This window comes from Ostrinia nubilalis, chromosome 11, assembly GCF_963855985.1.
Source record: "Ostrinia nubilalis chromosome 11, ilOstNubi1.1, whole genome shotgun sequence".
Lineage (NCBI taxonomy): Eukaryota > Metazoa > Arthropoda > Insecta > Lepidoptera > Crambidae > Ostrinia > Ostrinia nubilalis.
In genome coordinates, this window is record NC_087098.1 from 10,042,025 (window position 1) to 10,064,239 (window position 22,215).

At 37.1% G+C, this 22,215-nt stretch overlaps 1 protein-coding gene across 1 annotated transcript in view; it reads left to right on the forward strand.

Moving 5' to 3' along the window:
* LOC135076255 (lysine-specific histone demethylase 1A) overlaps positions 1-22,215 on the forward strand; it is a 384,526-nt gene that overhangs the window by 349,026 nt on the left and 13,285 nt on the right. Inside the window, exons 11-13 of the mRNA XM_063970740.1 lie at positions 17,951-18,103; positions 21,578-21,690; positions 21,980-22,103. Of these exons, the coding sequence (XP_063826810.1) occupies positions 17,951-18,103; positions 21,578-21,690; positions 21,980-22,103 (390 nt within the window). The remainder of the gene's footprint in view (positions 1-17,950; positions 18,104-21,577; positions 21,691-21,979; positions 22,104-22,215) is intronic.

A 22,215-nucleotide genomic window follows, 5' to 3' on the forward strand; every position in this document is an offset into this window, starting at 1 on the left:
ATTTTCCAACTTGTCGCGTTTCAACGACTGTCTCGCCTTTATTCCTGATCCGTTTCATGCAACGCGCGCAATACACAATACTAGACGGTGCAACTTAAAGTCGTTTCGTTCCGCGATGCATGGATATTTTGCGGGTGACGCGAATGGTTGCAGGGGTCGATAAGTCCCTTGATTTACGACAAATAAACGCCACACTTCCGCGAGCTAAGCCGGCAGATTTACACAATGGCGGCCGAACTATCCCGGCGCTCGCGAACGTGTATACCCGTCACTTCTCGTTCCATGGGACCATTCATTCATTCGTTCGTTAATTCTGTTTATGAACGTCATAAAACGTTCGCTACCGTTGCGGCAATCTGTCCGTAATACCAATACTGATACGCCCCTGGACCGGTTTATGTTTAATTGCACCATCAAAGTAATGTATGACATCAAATCATACTCAAACAATTTTTCTGTGACATCAACGCAAGCTGCTTACTAAAACGCAAATCGATGGCTCCTACGTATAAAGGCGAAACTGCCGCTTACGCCTTTTTCCAATTATTTAAGCAATGATTTCATTTTGCTCTAATCTATAACGTCAGTAAGAAAAAAAAAAATTTTTTTCCATTAGATACAAAATAAAATTTTAGGCAAATAGGCGTATGTGCAAAACTAAGCCACGTATAAAGCCCAATCATATGATTCGTCAATCTATACGAGTAGTTGCTTACATAAATATATGTTTTGTATAATCCAAATCTTAAATAAAGCCATGAAAATATTTAGCAAATTGTTTTATTTATAAATTATGACACATTACATAGTTATTAAATTTTTAGCGTTAAGAGTCGCATCTCAAACTAATTTGAAAATTATAAATAACTTGAAAAAATCGAACTTCCTAAGGCATCGTGGGTTCAATTCCCGCCTTAGGCAGTTCGATTTTTTCAAGTTATTCATAATTTTTAAAAATATGACACATTATGTTAAAAGACCTAACTAAATCTCGAGCACAGTATATGGGCGTATTTGCGTTAAAACGTAATAACGATACATTAAACAACTTTTTCTAACTGATTTATTATTGATATAGCACATGATAACAATTAAAATAATTACATGCATAAATAAAGAGAGTAATCGCTTAAAATATTATAATTTACGTTGTCATTTAAGTCTCTTTACGTTGAACAATATACATGAAATTATAGAAATGTGACGACGTAAAAGGGCAATGCGTAAAATCTCAAAATATATAAGAAAAATATAAAAATTGATAACAGCAGTAGCAAAAGCATTACATGTTAAGGCTAAATGTGAAATTTCATTAAATTCGTTTTAGTAGGTCAGAAGATATGACCCAAAAATATGGTTCTGGCCACTAAAATGGCTCTCCTGTAAAATTTACTTTTTTCACTTACGCCAGTATACGTAGGAGCCATCGAAATACGGATTCGATTCTCAACACAAGACAGAGTCGAAGTTCAATTTGTTTCAGTTTCAATAAAAACAATATTGTACTTCCATTTATCAAGACAGCAACAAGGGAGCGTCTACAAAACAAATTGCCAAATAACTCAGTACAATAACCACGTTCCCGTAAATAAAGGATTTATCTTCCAAACGCGTTATCTAGTATATTATTTATTTTACGACAGCGCGTAAATTTCACAAAAGCGTAAAATGTTCCGTTACGCAACAAGGCGTTTAATGAAAAGAGCTTTAAAATGCAATCATAACCGTATTTATGTCCAATAAATAAATGGTTACCGTAAATAATAGTGCTTGAAACCTTTGCAGTGTCCAATAATGCCGCGGAAGTGAGGCTAGATCTGTTGAAATCTGTGTTACAAGAAACAGAAGTTGGTATTAAGACAGATTAGAAGTCTGAAACCTCCATGATGTGTCTATAAGTATGCTAGCAGCAAAAAACACATTTTTTATATTTTTGTCTAATCGTAGATAATTAAAAAATGTAACTGTAACTGAAAAATGGTTCGAAGAACGAATATTATTTTTGTGTTCAGATGATACTTATTTACAGGCGCGTCGTGTCATAATAATTATTATCATTCTTTTCAAAGTCACAGATAAATTACACCCCTAAAAGAAGTAAAATACTCTTAATAGTTAAAAAAATACGGAAGCTACTTCACGTACATTATTCGCTTCTGGAAATCAAATAACAAAATGCCAAGCATTTAGTATCTCATTGAAATTATAAGCTGGGAAAATTGGCATTAGTTAAATGTTACTGAGAAGATAATTTCTTGAAACAAGCTTGATAATAAAATTTACTAGAGCCCCTTGAAGGGTTTTGAATGATGCGGTGTAAGCAATTTAATCGTCCAAAGAAATTTCTTGAAGCCATAGTATTGCTCATCCGAATATGCTCGCCAGAACTTTATGAATATTAGACTGATAAGAATAAGTACCTTCTTAGCTAGTTTAAGGTTTCTTATAAAAAAGCTTTGAACTTGAACTTTGGATAAACTTTACCTTTACTTTAAACAGACCCAAATACTTACATAATTATAAGAAAACACCCTAAAATATAAAAGTTAATAAAATTATGGTGCTGTTTAACAAAATCTTCGTTCATTTGTCATTTACAGTCATGACCAAGGAACTGTACACTGTACTGTCCTTATGATTATTAGTTTAGCCAGGCAACTGATGCTTTAGCCATTAAGCAGTGCAGACACATTTTACACACAGAGTACACTGTACATTCAATCTTGTGTAAGTGAAAAACTATATGTTGAATTGAATATATTGCATAGTATAACTATCCAATGTAGGCAAAAGCGCCTATAAATATTTTTGTAAAACCGGAATCACACAATTTTTATTTTTGTTGCGGACCATCCTACAAAGGAAGAAGTCGCTTCACCACTTATATTATTATCAATATTATCATTATTAAAAGTAGGTTTGCATGATATGGTTTGTCTCATCTTATTTCTAACATATCTCATGGCATTTTTTACAGTGTTTGTCAACCTTGAGTCCCTGCGAAAAAACGGTCTTAGCGAGATTAACAACTTGCCAAATGTAATGGAAAATACTTCAAAAGCCGCTCTTTCATAAGCTCTGATATCTTGCGGAATATAGCACGCCTGTTTATCTCACTTGAATGGATGTTTTAGGGACTGTGCTTGTGTGTGCTCAACGCAATTTTATGAAGCTACTGGTGTACAAGGTAAAGGAATGGCTTATTTTGGTGCCACTTTCTGAGTTCTTTCTAATATATTTTACATAATATTGAAAGTCCAAAATCAGGAAACTTGATGGCGATTTTCGAAAGATTACCCACCTATTCCCAAGATCTTATAATATCTTTAAAAATCTGCGCATAAACATTAAGGTGTACAAAATAGCAAATTAACCTAATTCCAAGGTCAAGTCCTTATTTAAACATTATATTTACAGCTTTTCAGGTACGTAGTAGGACAAGAGATAAACGTTTTCAAAATATGTGACATTATAATCGGCACCTAGTACCTAGTTTGTAAGAGAATCCTTTCTTTAAGCGATTAATACCGAAGTTCCAGTGAAGAAAACAAAAGTCAGCTAAATTATTCACAGTTGAAGTACACGCTTAATAGTAAGGGCCATGTGTAAAGTGCTGATGCATCGGTCAGTGAAAAATGCAGCGCTACCAGATTCATCGTTCGATAAATAATTATCAATCGACCGAAAACTGATATCGATCGAGGAGCTTCCACCGGTCACGTTGGCCAACAGGTTTGGACTCGGCTACGATTGTGTGCTCGCCCTTTTGAGTTAAGTACACACTGGGGTAGCGATTTGAATTAATCATAATAATAGTAAAATAGCAGAAATAATGGTTTAATGACGTTGTATTGATTGGCTTAGATAGACAATTATTGTTCTTACAATTAATCTGAGTCAAGTTTAAATGTTGCTTCTTCAAACAGTTTAGCTTTAACTATATTTAAAGTTGCTATAATAAACCCAAAATAACTTCCAAAATAACATTGAAAGTTTATGGAGAATTGCTTAATGATAATAATTGATTATTTTAAATGAAGATGAATAAAATTTTTAGATGATTATTATTTGGAACGAGTTTTTTTATGAGACTCGGATCAATAATTTGTAACGCAACACCGTATGCCAGCCTATGCCTGCCTCGCCAAGCCAGCGCCAAGCCAGCGCCAAGCCAGCGCCAAGCCAGCGCCAAGCCAATGCCAAGCCAATGCCAAGCCAACGCCAAGCCAACGCCAAGCCAACGCCAAGCCAACGCCGCCACATCCGTAATGCAGAGTACGCCATTTGACTACATCCGCCATAAGACTGTGACGTCACTACCGGTTGGTTATCGATGGCCACACCATTTGGGTGGGGGTTTTGTATTATATAGCTGAGGAGCTCATTTTCCGAGGCATTCGATACCGAATACTAAGTTAAGCTGAAACTCTGTCCGATTACTGTGCGAAATATAAAAAGTTGACTTGTAAGCAAGTGTTTCCATTCCCTTCTGTTACAAATTACAAAAATCCTGGAATATTAATCATATTAAAATATTGAAATTATTTGTTTAATGTAATTCAAACAAACAGTTTATTGCAACAACATTAGAAATGGAAAGAGGTACTTATTTAACAAATTAGACTAAACAATAATAAGTGTCAATCTTATTTGAATATTTTATAATTAACAATATCAGGTTGTTGAATATTTTGGTAAAATTATTCATTGTATTTTAGTATTGTTCGTTCGTTCGTTCGTTCGTTTCATCCGAAAGACTTTAGTATTGTATGAAATGCTAATTTAACAAGTCTATTTACTTATATGGAGTATGCATTAATTTCATATTTATCGGATTGGTAATTTTCCACTTAATATTAAAATAATTAAAATAGCACTACCTTATACGAGTAGGTAGTTCACATTGCTAGCTCTTCAGCTTGAGGCAAGGCAATTGATTGGTTTTATTTAAAATTTAACCTTTTTAACAGAATTGCTGAATTAAATAAGTATCACATGGTTGCCATTTCTTTTTTTAACCACAACGGTTATGCTCTTGGCTTGTGCACATCACCTGATAATAAGAAGATAGTAATTTGAAAATTAAAAATAACTTGAAAACGAACTGCCTAAGGCGGGAAATGAACCCACGACCTTTCGCTTGGCGACTGCTCTTCCAACTGAGCTACTTAGACACTGGATGAACCCGTCGAATAAGAAGCAACTATTAACGCTAAAAATTAAATAACTAAGAAGATAGTAAGGCCGAAAGGTGTAGGAGTGAGAGAAACTAGCTATCTTACCTTCAACTGCTGAAATACAACCATGTTGTTAAGATTTTCTTTATGGTTACAAACGAGGGTAAGTGCATTTTCTCACGGGAATCCAGTTTTGCCGGATCCAGTGGGGGAATCCCGCAAACCTTCAAATTCGACTGGATCGGTTTTTCCTCCTCAATTTACATAGCTGGTGCTAACCAAAATTTCCTCCTAATTTTGGGTTATCCCACTTATCTCCATTGACTCGCCCCATTAATGGGGGAATATCTGGGGGCACGGCAGTGCCCCCACCAAGTCGAGCAAAAAAGCGGCACGGCCGTACCATCCTTTTCTCGAAGCAATTCAGGCCATTTTCGACCGCCTGTAACTTCGTTGTGGATAAAACTAGAAGGCTGAATTTTCATTAGCTATGCAGGCATTGTAAAGACACGGTATATTTAAAATTTCATTCAATTTGAACCAGTAGTTTAAGAATTATAACGGGTCAAAGTTACTTAATTTTGTCACTCACTGACTGACTCACTGACTCACTGACTCACCGATCATCAAAACTCTAAGGCACTTCTAGCAGACCTAGAAGCTTCAAATTTGGAATATAAGTAGTGTTTGGTGTATGAATCAAGGAAAAACTAAAATATTTGGGGGCACGGTAGTGCAACCGCCAAGTCGAGTAAAATTTTTCAATTTCGGTCCAGTTTTCTAGATACATAACTGCTGTCTACAAAATACAAAAAGAAATGAGATCCCATCAAAAACAATACTTGTCAAAAAAACCAAGTCTCGCAACTCAGTTGTTCTACGGTAAAAAGTTGTGAGATCCATGTAATACCAAGTCCAGGCCAGGAAATCTTTAACGTTTTACATAAATATATTGACTTGGCCATCGCATAAAAACACGTGTAAATTAAATTATTTAGTGCGATGGCCAAGTCAATAATTTATGTAAAACGTTAAAGATTTCCTGGCCTGGACTTGGTATTACATGGATCTCACAACTTTTTACCGTAGAACAACTGAGTTGCGAGACTTGGTTTTTTTGACAAGTATTGTTTTTGATGGGATGCACTTTTCTTCGACAAATCCCCCTTAAGTCCATACACTAGTGAGTGCATAGCCTGACTGACACAACTTTATTCGCGTCGAGATCTCAGATTTGCCTGCGCCGACGCAAGGCGGCTGACGTGCTGATTTACAAGGCAGAACCTTTTTTTCCTCATGACAGCCGTCACACGATGGAGACGTCGGTACTATACATCGCTGGTTTCGGCATCTTTTGATATAGGCATCTAAGTTTATCCACGTTGATGTAATTTATGCGCTTACTACAATAGTTTAATATAGTGAGCTTATTGTAAGTGCAGATATTTGTAGAAACTTTTTTCTTATCCACAATGAGGAAGCTCTTGGCCTGCATCTCATCAGGAAAGTGATATTGCGATTTTCCTCGGATCAAAGGAAAAATAACATAAGACCAAGGTGGCTTTTATTGTAATAGCGATATACCAGTAAGTAAAAGTCAAATTAATTTGAATCTTAATTCTCATTACTTTTCTCTCAAAAAAAAAAAACTGATTTGCAGCTGATTGGCAAGCTCAATCATCATTTCTCAATTATCATTTTAGATCTTGCTTAATTTGTACCTATGGTTGCAGTAAGCTGACTCTCTACTCCTCAACTCTATACTCCAAAATAATTTGCTACAGACTTACAAGTGTGACGTATTTACACATACTTTTTTTGTGACGAATCGACGTTGCGGCAAATCTACAATAACCCCTTTTGCCTATGGGTACATAATATACTCAGCACACGACTGTTTGTATAAGTACCACCTACATATCACTAAATTGTAACAGCTGTTGTGTTAACGCGCGAACGCCTCTCGGTATGTACTATCAACTAATTAATTTATAGTCAAGTGGTGGATGAACTGATTAAGTAAACACTGTCGGCGATTCAGTGTTAATTTGCGTAACTGTACTATTAATCCGATTTAGGTGCGCGCTTAATTACCCAACGCTATTTGTTCTCGTGAAAGCGTGGGCTAATTATACAAAAAAGTTGGTGAGCTGAAATGAATACAGCGGTACGAATTCTGTAATTATTTAATAGGTAATGTTTTCGTATCGTTCGTTCGTTCGTTCCAGCCAAATGATGTCCACTGCTGGCCAGAGGCCTCTCCCAAGGATTTGTACAAAGACCGGTCCTACGCTGCCCGCATCCAGATACATACCTACTTCCTGTGTCTTTCACCAGATCGTATAGATTTTACATAGGTATTTAGATATCACTGTTTTTATATCGCGTGACCTGTTTATAATTGCTCAATCGGAATAGATAAAAAACTGGAATCTGGAAAATTTAAGCCTCTTATTAAATCTGGCAATGTGAATCCCACTTCAGTGAGCCAAACTTCATAATCTTTCTTTGATTTCAAACATTCCTAATTCTTTCTCAATGATAATTTATAATACACAGACCGCCACTGCGGCACCAAAAAGGCTCAAACAGTTGATGACCCGTCAACAAGAGGGATCCCCTGACTTTTCAGTCAGCAGTCCAGGCAATTAAATACGCGAGCGGTATCCGCGATGAGTAACATGCGGTGCCTTTATTATCTGATATCTCTTAAGTAGTGTCACGACGGATAAAATCGTCGATGTAAGGTGAGCGCGCATGACTGATGCATGCCTAATGGCCACTCGTGGCGACCGCAAACAAATTACTAAAAGAACAAGCAAGGAGTCGCCGTGTCTGACTAACTAGGTGGTGTGTTCGGAGTTTACATTTTACAATGGGTGTTCTACAGTGGGTGCTTTTGACCGGAAAATAACTTTAGCAAAAGTTATGGTTGGATACGACTTGCAGCTTTCGACCACTGACTAGCTTCAAGGTTTAAAAGCTTGTTTTACTTTCATCAACATTTAAAAATGAAATGTTGATGAAAGAAACAAAACAAGCTTCACGCTATGACGATATAAGGAGATCATCAATGAAAAATGTTGTGAAAACTGCGAGATAAGATATTACAGCATATTTTTTTAAAATTTAATTGCCATAATAATAGGTAAGAGCTTAACAAGAGCCGATTAATAAAAAGTAAAATCCCAAGACAAAGTTGAATTTTGCGGTCATTGGCGAACATTACCCGCGCCCATCAGAGCGGAATCCTCAGTCAAGTTTTTGCCTGGTAGCGATTACACCGCTCCACCCGTTTAGAAGTGGGCCGGGTTACGACTAGCTTTATTGGCATTCACTCGCTTACCCGTCGAGGCGTTTTTCAAAATACCACCAGCAATTGCCGTCTCACGCAAAAGGGAAAAAGTTAATAAACCGACGACTTTATATAGAGGCTCGATCGAGCAGGATCTTTTATTGCACCCAATCAGGCCTTCCTATTACCTTAGAAAATAATAAGAATAGTTGACATTCTACAACCTAAAGTAACGACCCTTCAATGATTTACCTTTCATCTCGGCATCGCACGCGATCGTAATAAAACTGTCAAACGTTATAATAATACTTGATATGACAGATGCGATATCTCCATTAGCTGGTGCGTCGTCCTCGGCGCAAACGAACACAAATAAAAAGTTAAATAAAACTCGCGTCACGAATTTGAATGTTTGCTTGTTTCTGTTACGCCCGTTCCCGGCGGACTCGATCATAAATTAAAAGCCATCATATTTGTTTTTCGAACGAACAAGTAAATAAAATTCCGTTCGACGGAGCGTAACTCCGCGCGGGACGTAATCAACAGTTTTATTCGGCGATTCCGCTGCCTTGATTCCGAGCTTCGTCCTCGGTGATCGAGATCGTTCTTCATTTGAATATCCTTACGTCGGCCTCTTCGTTGACGCTGATTAAATTCAACATGTTTGAAAATTTATCTTGGATCGAGGGTTTGCCTTTTTTCGTTTCGCTCCGCTACAGCCAAATCCAAGAACGTTTAAGGTTATTAACGAGGGCGTCTCGTCTCCGGATTGTCAAAGCTAATGTAGACTAGTCAAAGTGAAGGTCAGTAATTAACAGGCGAGATCAACAAGCCGCTCGATGCTAATGGGGCCTTCCACGTCAAAGGGCTAAAAGGCGTCGGAGCGCGTCCGCTCGAGTAATGGCCCAAGTTGTAGTGCCCTTCCCATCGCTCCACTACTGCCCGAGTGCCGGGATACAAGACGCGACCTCGTCCGACCCTCGTCAAATGCTCAATTAGCTTAACGTGTACACACTAATTATTTTTTTACGATCAACTCGCCACAATCGATTCCTCAATCGACTCATTTATATCATTGACATCTCGCCCACGCGCAACAATGTATCGAAATTGAATTTCCGTGCGAGTATGGACTTATTGATTGCGGTGGGAGGAGAGACCTTTGTTTTTATTGCCTGAAAACGCTATTCCATGTCTTCGAAGGCCTTTACTCTGTCCTTGTCACTGGATATGGGCCCCACTCAAATCGTATGCGACATTGGGACGTGACATTCGGGACGGAAAGTGATGAAATGGTAATTAATGCATTACGAGTGATGTGGGCACTGCCCAACCCACTTATTCAGTTGTAATGAACCGAATAAACATTAAAATGACATCTCTTGTGTCAAATGCGACTGGTTTTAGGTTCCGAAACTAATAACTTTAGATGCGAAGCGTTTCAAAATTGTTATTGCTATTCAAATTGTGGAATGAGAATGAGATAAAATAAAATTGTTAATGCGGACTAATATTATAACTACCTCTTACGAAATAATAAAATGTAAATTGGAAAATATGACACCATAAATATAAACGCACTATACAACAAACTATTAAAACCCAAAGTTTGTCCAATGTAGGAAGTTTACGACGCTTCTCGTTGGTATTTCAATGTGATTCCATTTGATAAATTTGACAATAAAGTCAAACAATAAAATTTTAGTCCTAATTCGTTTTTGTGAAATGAGAATTTACTGTGGTCTTCAAGGGTCTCGTAAAACAGAACGGTTGGTTATTAAGTGACAAATTGTCCGACTTAGTCGCAACAGCACTCATAAACACAGTCTAATGGACAAATTATACAATGAAAAATACATCTACTTTACATTATGATCAAAAATCCAGTTTAATTGTTTTTTGATTCCATTCATAGCCGTCAACTTTGGGCAGACTTTGAAGCGTATATGAAATATGCACACAATGCACACCCAATATGAATTCCCCGCGAGTGAAACAAAAAATCTGACTGTTCGACAAATGAATGATTAAAATTTCAATATTTAAATAGTAAATTACTGACTGTTTGAATAATTAGCAATCGAATGGACGGCCGAATTCAATTGTTTTGTTTGTCAATTCAATTGTTAATTTCTCATTCGACTGTCGTGTCGTCATTTGTTATTTCAGGTTATCCATTTAAAACTTCATTAAAGCGCGATCGAGTTCATTTTATTTGATTTAACAACTGTTAAATTGTATTGTAGCCTATTGTTTGTTGGGACGCTTTTAATGTCGTGGAATATGATTTATTTATTGAAATACATCGCACCAATGACTCTCTTGCATTCTTTTGTTAACTTTTTCTAACAAGAATTTGCAAAATATAGGTAGGTATCTTTAATTACAGTCATTTGTGTTCACCACCACGTAAAATTATTCAAATTACGCTTAATTTAATGTTGTTTAAGCAACGAATTGCCGCGTATTTTTCCCCGCGTCGTGTTAATGGCCGATGCCTGAATTAAATTCGCCGATCGTAAATTCAGCTGTACAATGTAACATAAACAAAACTTATCTTAAAACCCTGTGATCTATCTTGAATTATAATTTCGACCCAAATTCGTTTCGCTTTTTGAGTTTTGATATCGATGCAAATGTTCAAAGTCCCGCAATTATTTTGAAATATTGTTTAATTTACATAATTCGTATTACGATATAATTCCATGCGAATTAAAAGTTTAAATGCTTAACTGTTTTAACATTATGCATACATATTGTGTTTAATTGTATTTACAATTCATTAAATAGTTCACGTTACTAGAACACAGGCTGAAGTTGCACATTCCAATCCCGCCGAAGGCAAATGTTAATGTAATGGGCACCAGCATACACCTGGCTTCTTGAACGTTTTAGTTCTTATCCTTGCGAATCCCCGAAGTATATCAGGGAAAATACCAATTCTCTCGTTCCTACCAGTGTAACCTATTAAGTATATTAGAAACTGCTACGAATTTGTTATAAAATAAATGATTGGCTGACAATAGTGACTGAGTTTCTTGCGCTGCTTCTTCTCAGCACTGGCCCATTTATTGTCCCGAAGCAGTGGTAGGGTTAATATTGGGACGTGTAAAAGTGCTTTTTAAAAGCCTATTTGCAAAAATAAATGAATTTATTGAATTTTATTTTTTAATTTTATAAAGGTAATTTCTGCAGGTGCGTTGAACTCTATCACGCATCAAGCACAAAAGATGTTATCCAGGGAAACAGATCCTGGATTAAAACAATTAGTATACCTGATAATCCGTGAGCCGCGGTCAATCGGCCAATAGATAATGCGATTACAACGCCCAAATACGCAACTTCAAACGTTGAACGAACACAAACACACCCCATTAAATTACAGGAGTGCAGGCGAAATTATTAATTACATTCGGGCGCTCTATAAATTGTTAACCGCAAGACCGACGCTGCAGCGACTGGCAAAAATTCCACGCAGCGCCACAAAGCCAAATTGTTGGCTGTTCCCTGGTTTGGGAAGTCTCAACTGCTAGGGCTCGAGTGGGCGCTGCATAACTGGTAGGTACGCCACATGTATGAAAATGGACGTACCGGGTGCTTACTGGAAGCGATAGTGACATCTGAAGAATTAACGATCACTGAATGAACTAAAGTACTACATACCACCCGTATGCAATGTATTGTGTAGTGTGGTATTACAATGTTTCACTGTGTGACCAATGTTTCATTGTTGGACAACTGACCCTAATTGACAGACAAATCTCTATTCTCATTTTGTAATTTTTTTATTACGTATTTAATTAATTTTAGCAAATGTGACTATCAAAATGTGAATTAACTTATACCCTTTATGTAGAGCTTTTAGGTCTTGTGGTCTGAGGGCTTAGTGTGAGTTTACAGCAAACGTCCTCACTAGTAAGCGCGTTAAAAAAATATAAGTAAAAGAAAATTTTAGTTCTTGAAAGTTTCCGCTCACTAGTGACGCGTTTGATGTAAACTCACTCTAACTAAGCCCTCTGATCTTGTGGTATAAGAACACTGATAAAGTTTTTCACATAAAAATTGTATGTCATTAACTAGACAGTGAATGAAGCATAACTTTTTATAACGATATGATAAAAATAATCGTATCGTAGGTGTGTAAACATTACTCGAATCAACACCTTGTTTATGATATGATTTTAGTGCAATAACAAGTTTACGCTTCCATAGATTTCGCATTCATTTTAAATGCATAACCTCGTAAAATGTGCGCCAATAATGGAATGTATGAAGCGTCGAGATTTTAACAGCCCTTTGAATAATTAAACAATTCCAGAAACCTGTCTTTATACTGTTTATAACGTGTTAAGTTATTTCAGTGTGATAGTTAGCGTCGACTTGCGACTTCCTTTCGCCAGTTGTAAGTAGTTTCGTCTGAATTGATTTACAGCCTTGTCATTTTGTAAGCGAGAGAACATGACATAAGAAAGGCTGTTTATTGGGAAGAAGCAACTTGGTAACTTTGCAGTTTTTTTGTTGTTATTAATACGTAAACAATTTGCATAACTATTTCGATAAATTCAGCTTTCTTCGTCTACTTTGCTCTCTCTTGGATGAGATAATGGATAATGTTTAAGAGCGACAGTTTTATAATCGTTCCATCTAAATTCATGAGGATATCGTGATGAATTGACAAATAAGACATAAATTGGCAATGTGGAAATATTGACTACATAAATGTTTGTAATGTTTCAGTTTTAAATTAGTAAATGATTAACAGATTTTACTAATCAGAACCTTGGCGTTTCCATCGCCCTATACGCTCGGGAGCGCCCGAGCGACCGTCGGGTGATACTCCGAATACTTGTGAACACTCCGCCTTTGCATCGCCGTGTGTAGCAATCACCAATTTTAACCCGTCTCCCCCAGCGCAAGATTCCACCATAAAATTTAACACACAAGCAATACAAAGTGTAACTTTCGCCATTTAGACCCGCGTTTAACGTACGGTTTGATATTTCGGCGCGAGTTCGCGGGCCGTTAATGAAATACGAAGTCGTTAAACTCTTAGACGGTTCGTATTGGAGTTGTTGAACATTAACTGTATGAAATTTCATTGGCACACAGTGTGTACTTGGATGCAGAATGAGGTTTATACACTCAGCTTTTAATGTACTCACTAAACGGCAGGTGGGCGGAGCAGTCGGTCTAATTAGTTTACGTCGGCGACATTGTTAGTCATATTCAATTTATTATTTCGTGTTTATCGCCAGTATAAACTTTTTAAACTAGGTTTACGGTGAGTTTATTTAGTTAATAATTTTGGGAGAGTATACTACTATTACTCCATTCCAAATTGTAGGTAATTCCTGTTTCCTAATTGTTAGAGTTTATAGTTACTATTATTAAACTCACAGCATTCATAGGAAGCGGCGTCAGAGTCAGAAATTCACGTTGTTAACTTGATAATTCTATTCTCTATAATCTGGAATTTAGATATTAACATGCATAATTATGTAGGAAACACAATAAGCTACATGATCACATTTGGGAATTCAAGTGTACTTAACTAAATATTCTGGGTCGAAAACTCATTATAAGCAGAGCAGCTGTGTTAAATATTGAACAAGTTATTACCTTGTAAATACGTAAAGACGTTTTATCTATTTCTTATTATCATTTTTTGGAAACATTTATTAAAAATAAAGTTTTCATAGTTTCAACTGTTACTCATGTATACTTACTGCTTGATATAGTTCGTAAAATCTTTACAGCGATGTTCCTCCCAAAACTCAATAGTGTTGCCAGCGTCACCGCAACAAAATTAGGCGACAATGTTGCCTGCACAGGTGGACGGTAAATTGGCAGGTCTTTCGGCGCATCCTCGGTTCGGGTGGGCAATAACTCGGTGTATCAATGGATGTAGGTCAAAATAGTAGGTAGGGTAGAGGTTAACTACTGATTCGGCAAAAGCAAGGTAGTGCTCGTTTTAGAGCATGCTGCGAAAATTATGAGAAAATTGAACTGGATACATTGGATACCTAATCAGCTGCTAGTTTTCAAGTGTGTTTGAAATATTATGAGAAAATAAACTTTATTTATTCGTCGTGAAATTCTTTGCGCATAGCAGTGGGTTATGTGGGACTCTGCCCTGCCCACGCGGGGTCTTACTGTAATATATTTACACAAATTCAATCTAATTCACTCAAAATCTTATAACTAACATTCTCAACGTATCGCTGTTGGTTTCTATAAAATAATAAATAAATAAATAAATAGCCAGTACACCATAATTTTTGATAAATTGTCACACTTTTTCAGATTAATCTACACTTTACACTATCTATTGACAAAATGACTTTTTTCTATAAAATGACAATAAAAAAATGTGTCGCAGCAAACACTCAGTTAAGAGATTTTCGCAATAGCAAAAACAGTAAATTCCAACGGCAACGTAACCCGTTGACTGCAGAGTGCAGGGTCGTTTTACACCCGGCGATTCGTGGTCCTTTACAGCCGGTCCTGGTCCGTATCGCTCTTGGTACAACTAACACGGCTAATATCGTTAAATGGTACAATGTTGCATGCATGCAACGAAAGTAGCCCGTTGGTCCCAGCGGGTCTATTCTGCAATCTAATTACGTTGTATTCGACTCGTCTACCTCGCTTTCGTAACAGGGAAAAAGTGTCTACATGAAAGAAACAGGGTCGATATATCGAAATCGATTGGCAGAATACACCCCTAAGTGTCTTCATGGAACGTTAACAGGATTATAATTGGTCATTTGAGTTGGAAAATTCGGCCCTACGTTATATTGTTTTCGCAGTTTTGTTGTCGAGTTGCTATTTGAAATTTCAGCAGGTATAATTGTTGAAAATTGTTTTCAGTATTAATACTACACTTTATCAGAATTTCAAGCACTATTTGAAAAAGCCTATTAAGTTAATCCACGCAAAATCGGATTTGATAAGTAGGTAAATATTTGTGATTCGACGAAATGAAAATCTGATGGTTATGTGCTTTTTTAATTGTTTTCCCGTTAAATGTCCCTGAAAATTAATATGGGATCTATAATTTGAACAAACAAAAACTGTATAGGTATTTTACAAAATGAGCAGCTTTTATTCAGCTTTATAAAGAAAATGGGATTTGACTTCTTGAGCCTCAAGATCTTATAATGGATTAAGTCAGCCTATTGTCTGTAAAAGAAAATAAAGTACTACAAAGAAACCACATCAAAGACGCAAAAAGCCTTCGCTCTGTCGAAAATTGTTGCTTTTATTACAGATCTAAGTATTACTTATCCTTAGTTTCCAACTAACGTTAAGAGATCCACTTAAAGTTATTAAAACACAATAGAGGACCGTCGCAGCGCTATCAGACTAATTGAAAACTGCATTGTGGGTGTGCACAGCGGGTAATGCACGCAGAATGCACTGGGGAGAACCAACTTTATCTGTATTCGGTGTCATCAGTGACTGTTATCGCCGCCATTTTGGTCGGAGTTTCACCAAAACTGAGATTACTTGTAAGATGCATACGTAGATATCCACTTTTCGAGTTAGTTGTTTGCTAGTTTGACTATGTGAAGTGACTGAATATTATGAGCGATATCTCATCTCATGGGAATCTCGATATAATTATTTCGATATAGAGTGGTTATTGAGTTGCTGTTCTCGACTTAGAATTTTAAGGTTTGAGTCCCAGATAGGACTCATAGTATGAATCATTTTGTATTATTTATTCCTTGTTTTGTTACGCTATTCTGGGCTTGAATCAAACTATACGAACAGGATCATTTTAAATTGCCTTTAATGACATATTTATTATTTCTGTTTCTTTTAATTAGCTGATTAGACAACTGTTATTTATGACTGTATCGAGAAAGTTAAAAATAATAATATTGTTAATTAAAGGTCACTGGACTGACTAAAACACAATTATTGTCTACAACTTGTTTTATTATATCTTAAATCTTATTGCTTGTTATACTTACTTTGTCATTCTAAGAAGCTTAAGATCGTGATATTCTTTCGAGTAATAAAGTATAAAACTTGTGAAGATAGAAACAAAAAGAAAACATGCTTTTACTAGGACTGTTCTGCGAAATAAAATAATATTGAACTAATCCAATAAACTTGAAAATTTCCTAGTTATTTTCTAATCCTCTTCGGAGAATAAGTAGTAAAGTTTTACAACCGAAGTTTAAGCATAATAAAATTTCGTACGAGTGACATTGATATAAAAGTGAGTAATTTTTGCTTCTACACATCATACCGTTGAGACGAGGACACTGTCACTGCGCCATTTCTGACTTACAGTAGGGTTGCCGAAAGTCGATTTTTCAAATTAAAACATCGAACAGAATATTCTTAAGGAAGTTATGTTTGCAGCAAGTATGGCGAATCGTCACAATAGTAATAATTCTTCGGGCTACTTATTGATCTTTTGAGATAACGACTCTTTGATGTAGAAAACCATCGAGGTATGATTTTAATGTAAGAAATATTATCAAGGTATCGAACATCGATCTAACGTCAATTGATTAACTAGAGTACGAAACTCAGAAATAAGTTAGTAAGTTTATACTTCTAGCTCTACTGTAAGCATTCTCTCAAATTCCGAGAAGAAAGCTCATCGGCATTATTTATCGATAAACAAGTAGTAGTGCGGCAACATTTCGCCTCGTGTAAAAGTTAGTTTAGCTTTATTAGAGCCCTATTACAAACGACGCTAAGCCGTCAGGCATCCTAACTTTTCCTTATTTCGGCTTGAAAAGTTATTGTGCCCTAAATAGCCGAAACCGTAACTCTAATTATATCTTGTTGGGAATACGGTACTAAAATAAATTAGGTTCTCCACAAGTACTCCAATCTTTGGAATTTTAGGATCCAATAAAGTGTGGTGTTCTGAGCAATCATCTTAAAGATTAACGTTGATGAATATTAATTAACTTTGCCTCTTCCCGTTAGTTGTTTCACATAGGTAAGTATCTCGGTTTAATTTGAGGTTGACGGTTGACGTAACGATCAAGGCTAAATTTATTTAAGAGCCCCTGCAGACTACATACTTTTTTATTGGCCGATAGTTTGGCAATAGCAGCCAAGCTAAGTATGAGAATTCGACCGATACCAAATCGGTGAAATATGTGTACACTGTCATACACGATTTGTTGACCACTGATTCATCATCATCATCAGATGCAAAGAAACATTCATCATCTCAGCCATAGGACGTCCACTGCTAAACATAGGCCTCCCCCAATGCTTTCCATGTTGCCCGGTTGGTAGCGGCCTGCGTCCAGCGCCTTCCTGCTACCTTTATGATGATGTCGTGGGACGTCCACCCACAAGGTGGACCGACGACATCATAAAAGCCAGTAACTATCTGCCGACAAAAAGTATGTAGTCTGTGGAGTCTAAGCCTACAGTAGATGTCTGGTAGATTTCTTGTTTTGTTTTTACAGATCAATTAACCGATGTTTTTTTGTTTCAGTTCGCAATGGCTACTCGTGTGTGCCGGTCGCTCTGTCAGAAGGTCTGGACATTAGACTAGGAACGGCTGTTACGGAAATCGAATACTATGGACCTGGTGTCACTGTCAAGGCTGTCAACCCACGGGCACTCAACCAACCGCAAACGTTCAAAGGTAATGAACTAAAAACTCCACAAAAAAGACAGGAATTCGTCTTCGTAATCTTTAAGTTTTCACACATAATAATCTCCATAGCATTATTTCCAAATCCCAACCAGTTCATAAAAAGCAGCTAATATTGAATTTGCCCTAAGGCACGTACCCGCGTTGCATTAAGCCTCGCATATTTTATCCCAAATAGAAAAATCAAATTCATGTGGCCGTAATATTGAGGAAGAGCAGTTTGAGAAAAAAAAACAAAGCCTCCTTAATGGGCGTTATGAGAAAAATCCACAACGCCGTCGGCTCCTTGTCATTTCTTTGTCGCGGGATGATTTGCAATTCTAACGCTTTAATTTTACTTTGATGAGAGCGAGGCGCAAAAATACGGTCCGGGCTATGTTGACCCGTTGTCCCCACACCGCTGGCTTGCCCGGGGCTTCCGGAGAATTTGCATACAGGCGGGGTCTATTGTACAAGAGGCAGTTAGATGTTTGAGAGGCGGTGCCCGTCTGACTATCTCCGAGTAGTGTTACCAATTACTGACCGTGTGATTCCGGAATGTGTGGTGGTAAGGCCCTGGCGCTTTGTTGCTTGAGTTAGCTAGAAAATCAGTTCAATTAAGAAGTTAGGTCTTAACTGTGTAGCCAAGCCAATTTAGTCTACACACATAGTAGGTTCATAGAAATCAACTACTGAAATAACTACCAACGTTTTCCAACGAGATTTATAGATTTATCCTATTGCAATATTCAAGCAAGTGCTTTGCGTGCAGATCAAAAGGCACTTTAATTCAATCAATTGGTTAGCAAATTCACATTTAATTATCAAAAACATTAATTGTTGAATTCAGAGATGGGCTTATTATGATTCAAGTTTTAAAATTCCTTAATTTTATATTTGTTATGTAAACTAGTTATTCTGCGGATTTATTATGGCCTCAACTCATGGAATCCCTACATTATCTCGTTTGCGCTACGAAAAGTACACACGTTCTCAGATAAAGGGTGATACGATGTTAATTTCGCTGTTCTATGTGGCTATGGATTTTTGCAACATCGCCAACAGTGAATACACGCCGAAGGCGATCTCTAACGCGCCACGGAGCGGCAATTTCGGGAACTCATGGCGTTCATGAATTTTAATTACCATTCGGCTTTGCGATGTGACTGAAATTGGCTGGACACTGAATACGAGCGATGATAACGTGGGCAGATTAGTGGATGCTACGGTGGAGCTGGAAACTCGGTGACTGGAAGCTTTGAAATGATTTCGAGCTTCGAGATATATGTCATTACTGGTGCGTCTATCACGAACTGGATTCGCATCCGTAACGAGTTTCGCGTGTTTATTTTCTCCCGTCAGTAGGTATCTGGTTTAAAAAGATCACACAAAATGGTTTCAGAATCTTCCTGAATACTGCCAGGCCTGGCTCACTCCGCGCGGTACATCCGATAATTACCTACAGTGAAGCGCCCCGCCGGCGGGTATTATATCAGTCGAGTGTCACGCGCGCGCTCGTCAGGACGCTGGCGTGCGTTGTAGTATGTACCTAATTCTATGATCGAAGTATTATTTAAAAATGGACATAAAGAGAAAGAAATATTGTGCGGCGTTCGGGTGTTTAAATTCGAAAAGAAATCTACACCGGGTTTATATATTTTTTCGCTTCCCAAAGATGCTGAAAGGTATGTTGGCCATGTAGGTAATCAATAATTCTTAGGATAGTAGTATAGGAACCTAACCTACCATGACTACTGCTCAGAATGCGTTCCTTCGTTACAGCCAAATGACGTCCACTGCTGGACAAAGGCCTCTCCCAAGGTTTTCCATAATGAATGCGTACTTACCTACATACGTACCTTACATTACCTCACTACATATAAGTAGATTAATTAATTTTTCACTAAACAGCAACCCTAACAGCGTAAGAAGAGTTCAGAGGCACGCGATAGAAAGAGATAAAACTTGTAGGTGAATAAAATTGTAGGTACGTAGTGCTGTGCGAGCTGAATTCCACTGTATCGCGTCGTAGCAAGACTCGCATTTATTTAAATCGTCCTGCGGAGTAATCCTTCTGTACCTGTACTATTACTTATTCTGTGATACTGCGATTAAAAAAAATACTCATAGTAACACGCCCGTATTCACAAACATTACTATGAGGTCTCACAGTGCGCGTGGACGCATAGAGTGACACACGAACCAATCACAGAGCGCTATTCAACCTTGTGCGTTCGATTTGCTGCTTCACGCTAACATCCCCGTTTGTGAATACGGGCTAGAATTCTTTTCATAATAGACATTTGAGTAAACTTTACTATTAGTGAAGATTATGCATTTACATAAATTGTTTAATTGGCTTTGTTGTAAATATACTGTTTCTAGATGTCTATGGTCTGTAGTAAGTTCAAAACTCAATTCAATCTCATTGATTTTGTCCTGTGATTGGTGACATTCAGCCAATCAAAATTTACAATACTTACTTTAAATTGAATCGAGTTTTGAATGTCGTCGTCCTGTAATACGCAACTAATTCGCGTTACATTTCTTATCTTTTGATTACGATTTGATCTAAATCTTCATAGTTTATGTAAATGCAGAAACTGATGAGCACATTATGTTATCTGAATCAAACAGGCGTGGCAACAACGACGAATAAATCGCGCCGATATTTCCAAGGCAAACCTTTACACAAGGGAGTTTCTCGCGGAACAGATTACAATGCAATCATAGCAGCCTTTGATATTTTCCACGAAACGATTATCGCTTGCCCAAGTAATTGTCGGGCGAAACGGCAGCTTAATTATAACGTTTCTCTAACGGTTTAAATCGTTTCCATTCAAAATTAAAACTTAACGATTAACGACAAACCTTGTTTTTGTGATTTAGGTACACAATTTTGCTCGGCAATTTCGTTTTTATTAATAAGTTGTTGTTTTATAATGTTATGAAGTAGATTCTGCCCGCGGCACTAAGTCTGTTACAGAAAATGTCCAAAATACTTTTCTAAGGATCTCAAAGGCAATTTAGATGTGAATTTCTATAAAAATGTTTATTATAGTCTCAAGTCAGAAATGGGTCAGCTAGCTTTGGTTGTGTATCATATCATACCATTTTGCAAACGAAGCTTTAATATTGCCAACAGATTTTAGATAAATCAGGAGTATCTAAATTCAGCATTGACTATATCAGTTTACGATACATGCAAGTCAAATACAGCTTTGCTGTACTGGATTTCAGCCATGGACTGAATTATTTGATCTGTGAATTCTATGATTCAACTTGGAGAAACATAAAGTACACCCGTAGAAAATGCCCAAGAGTGTATACTACATTTCTGATTCCGATTTAAAAAGTTGTATGCTTCTACTGTTTTGCACATAGAGATTTAACAATCGATTACGAAATCCATTATATTCACTCTTATTTAGAAGCTCTGGTTATTTTTTTAGCTCTTATCTCGTTAATCTTCCTTTGTTGATACAGGTGATGTGGTGCTCTGCACGCTTCCACTGGGCGTGCTGAAAGTTGCAGTCGCGAACAACGGGCAGAACCAACAGAACTTTATCAAGTTCGACCCGCCTCTGCCGGATTGGAAGGTGAGTTTTTTAATCTTTTATAGTTAAAACTGTCCATTAGGTTTTCTGGAAGAGATCGTTTTTTACCTTACTTACTTAACTACCTACTGTTAATTTTATGTAAGTTAAATTAAGAGATATTCTTGAACTGAAATCTAGAGAGTTTCAATCTCACTATAGTCATTATTATTAGCTGCTGATGCATATGTAAGTGTAGTGTACATAGTATTTGTTAAGTACGAGTTGTCAGAAAAATAATTTGAAAGAATATTGCATCGATGAAGTTCTTGAATGTATTTCAATTTGACAGGTTGCAGCCATCAAACGCCTTGGCTATGGCAACCTGAACAAGGTGATACTGTGCTTCGAGCGAACCTTCTGGGATCCCAGTGCCAACCTCTTCGGGCATGTCGGCACGACTACTGCAAGCAGAGGTTTGTTTTTGGCCTGAGATCTTTAAAACATGGCTTAAAGTTATTTCTCTATGAAGTAGGCTTATGTCTATGTACCTACAGTATTGCACAGTGTACGTACACTACTCTGTTC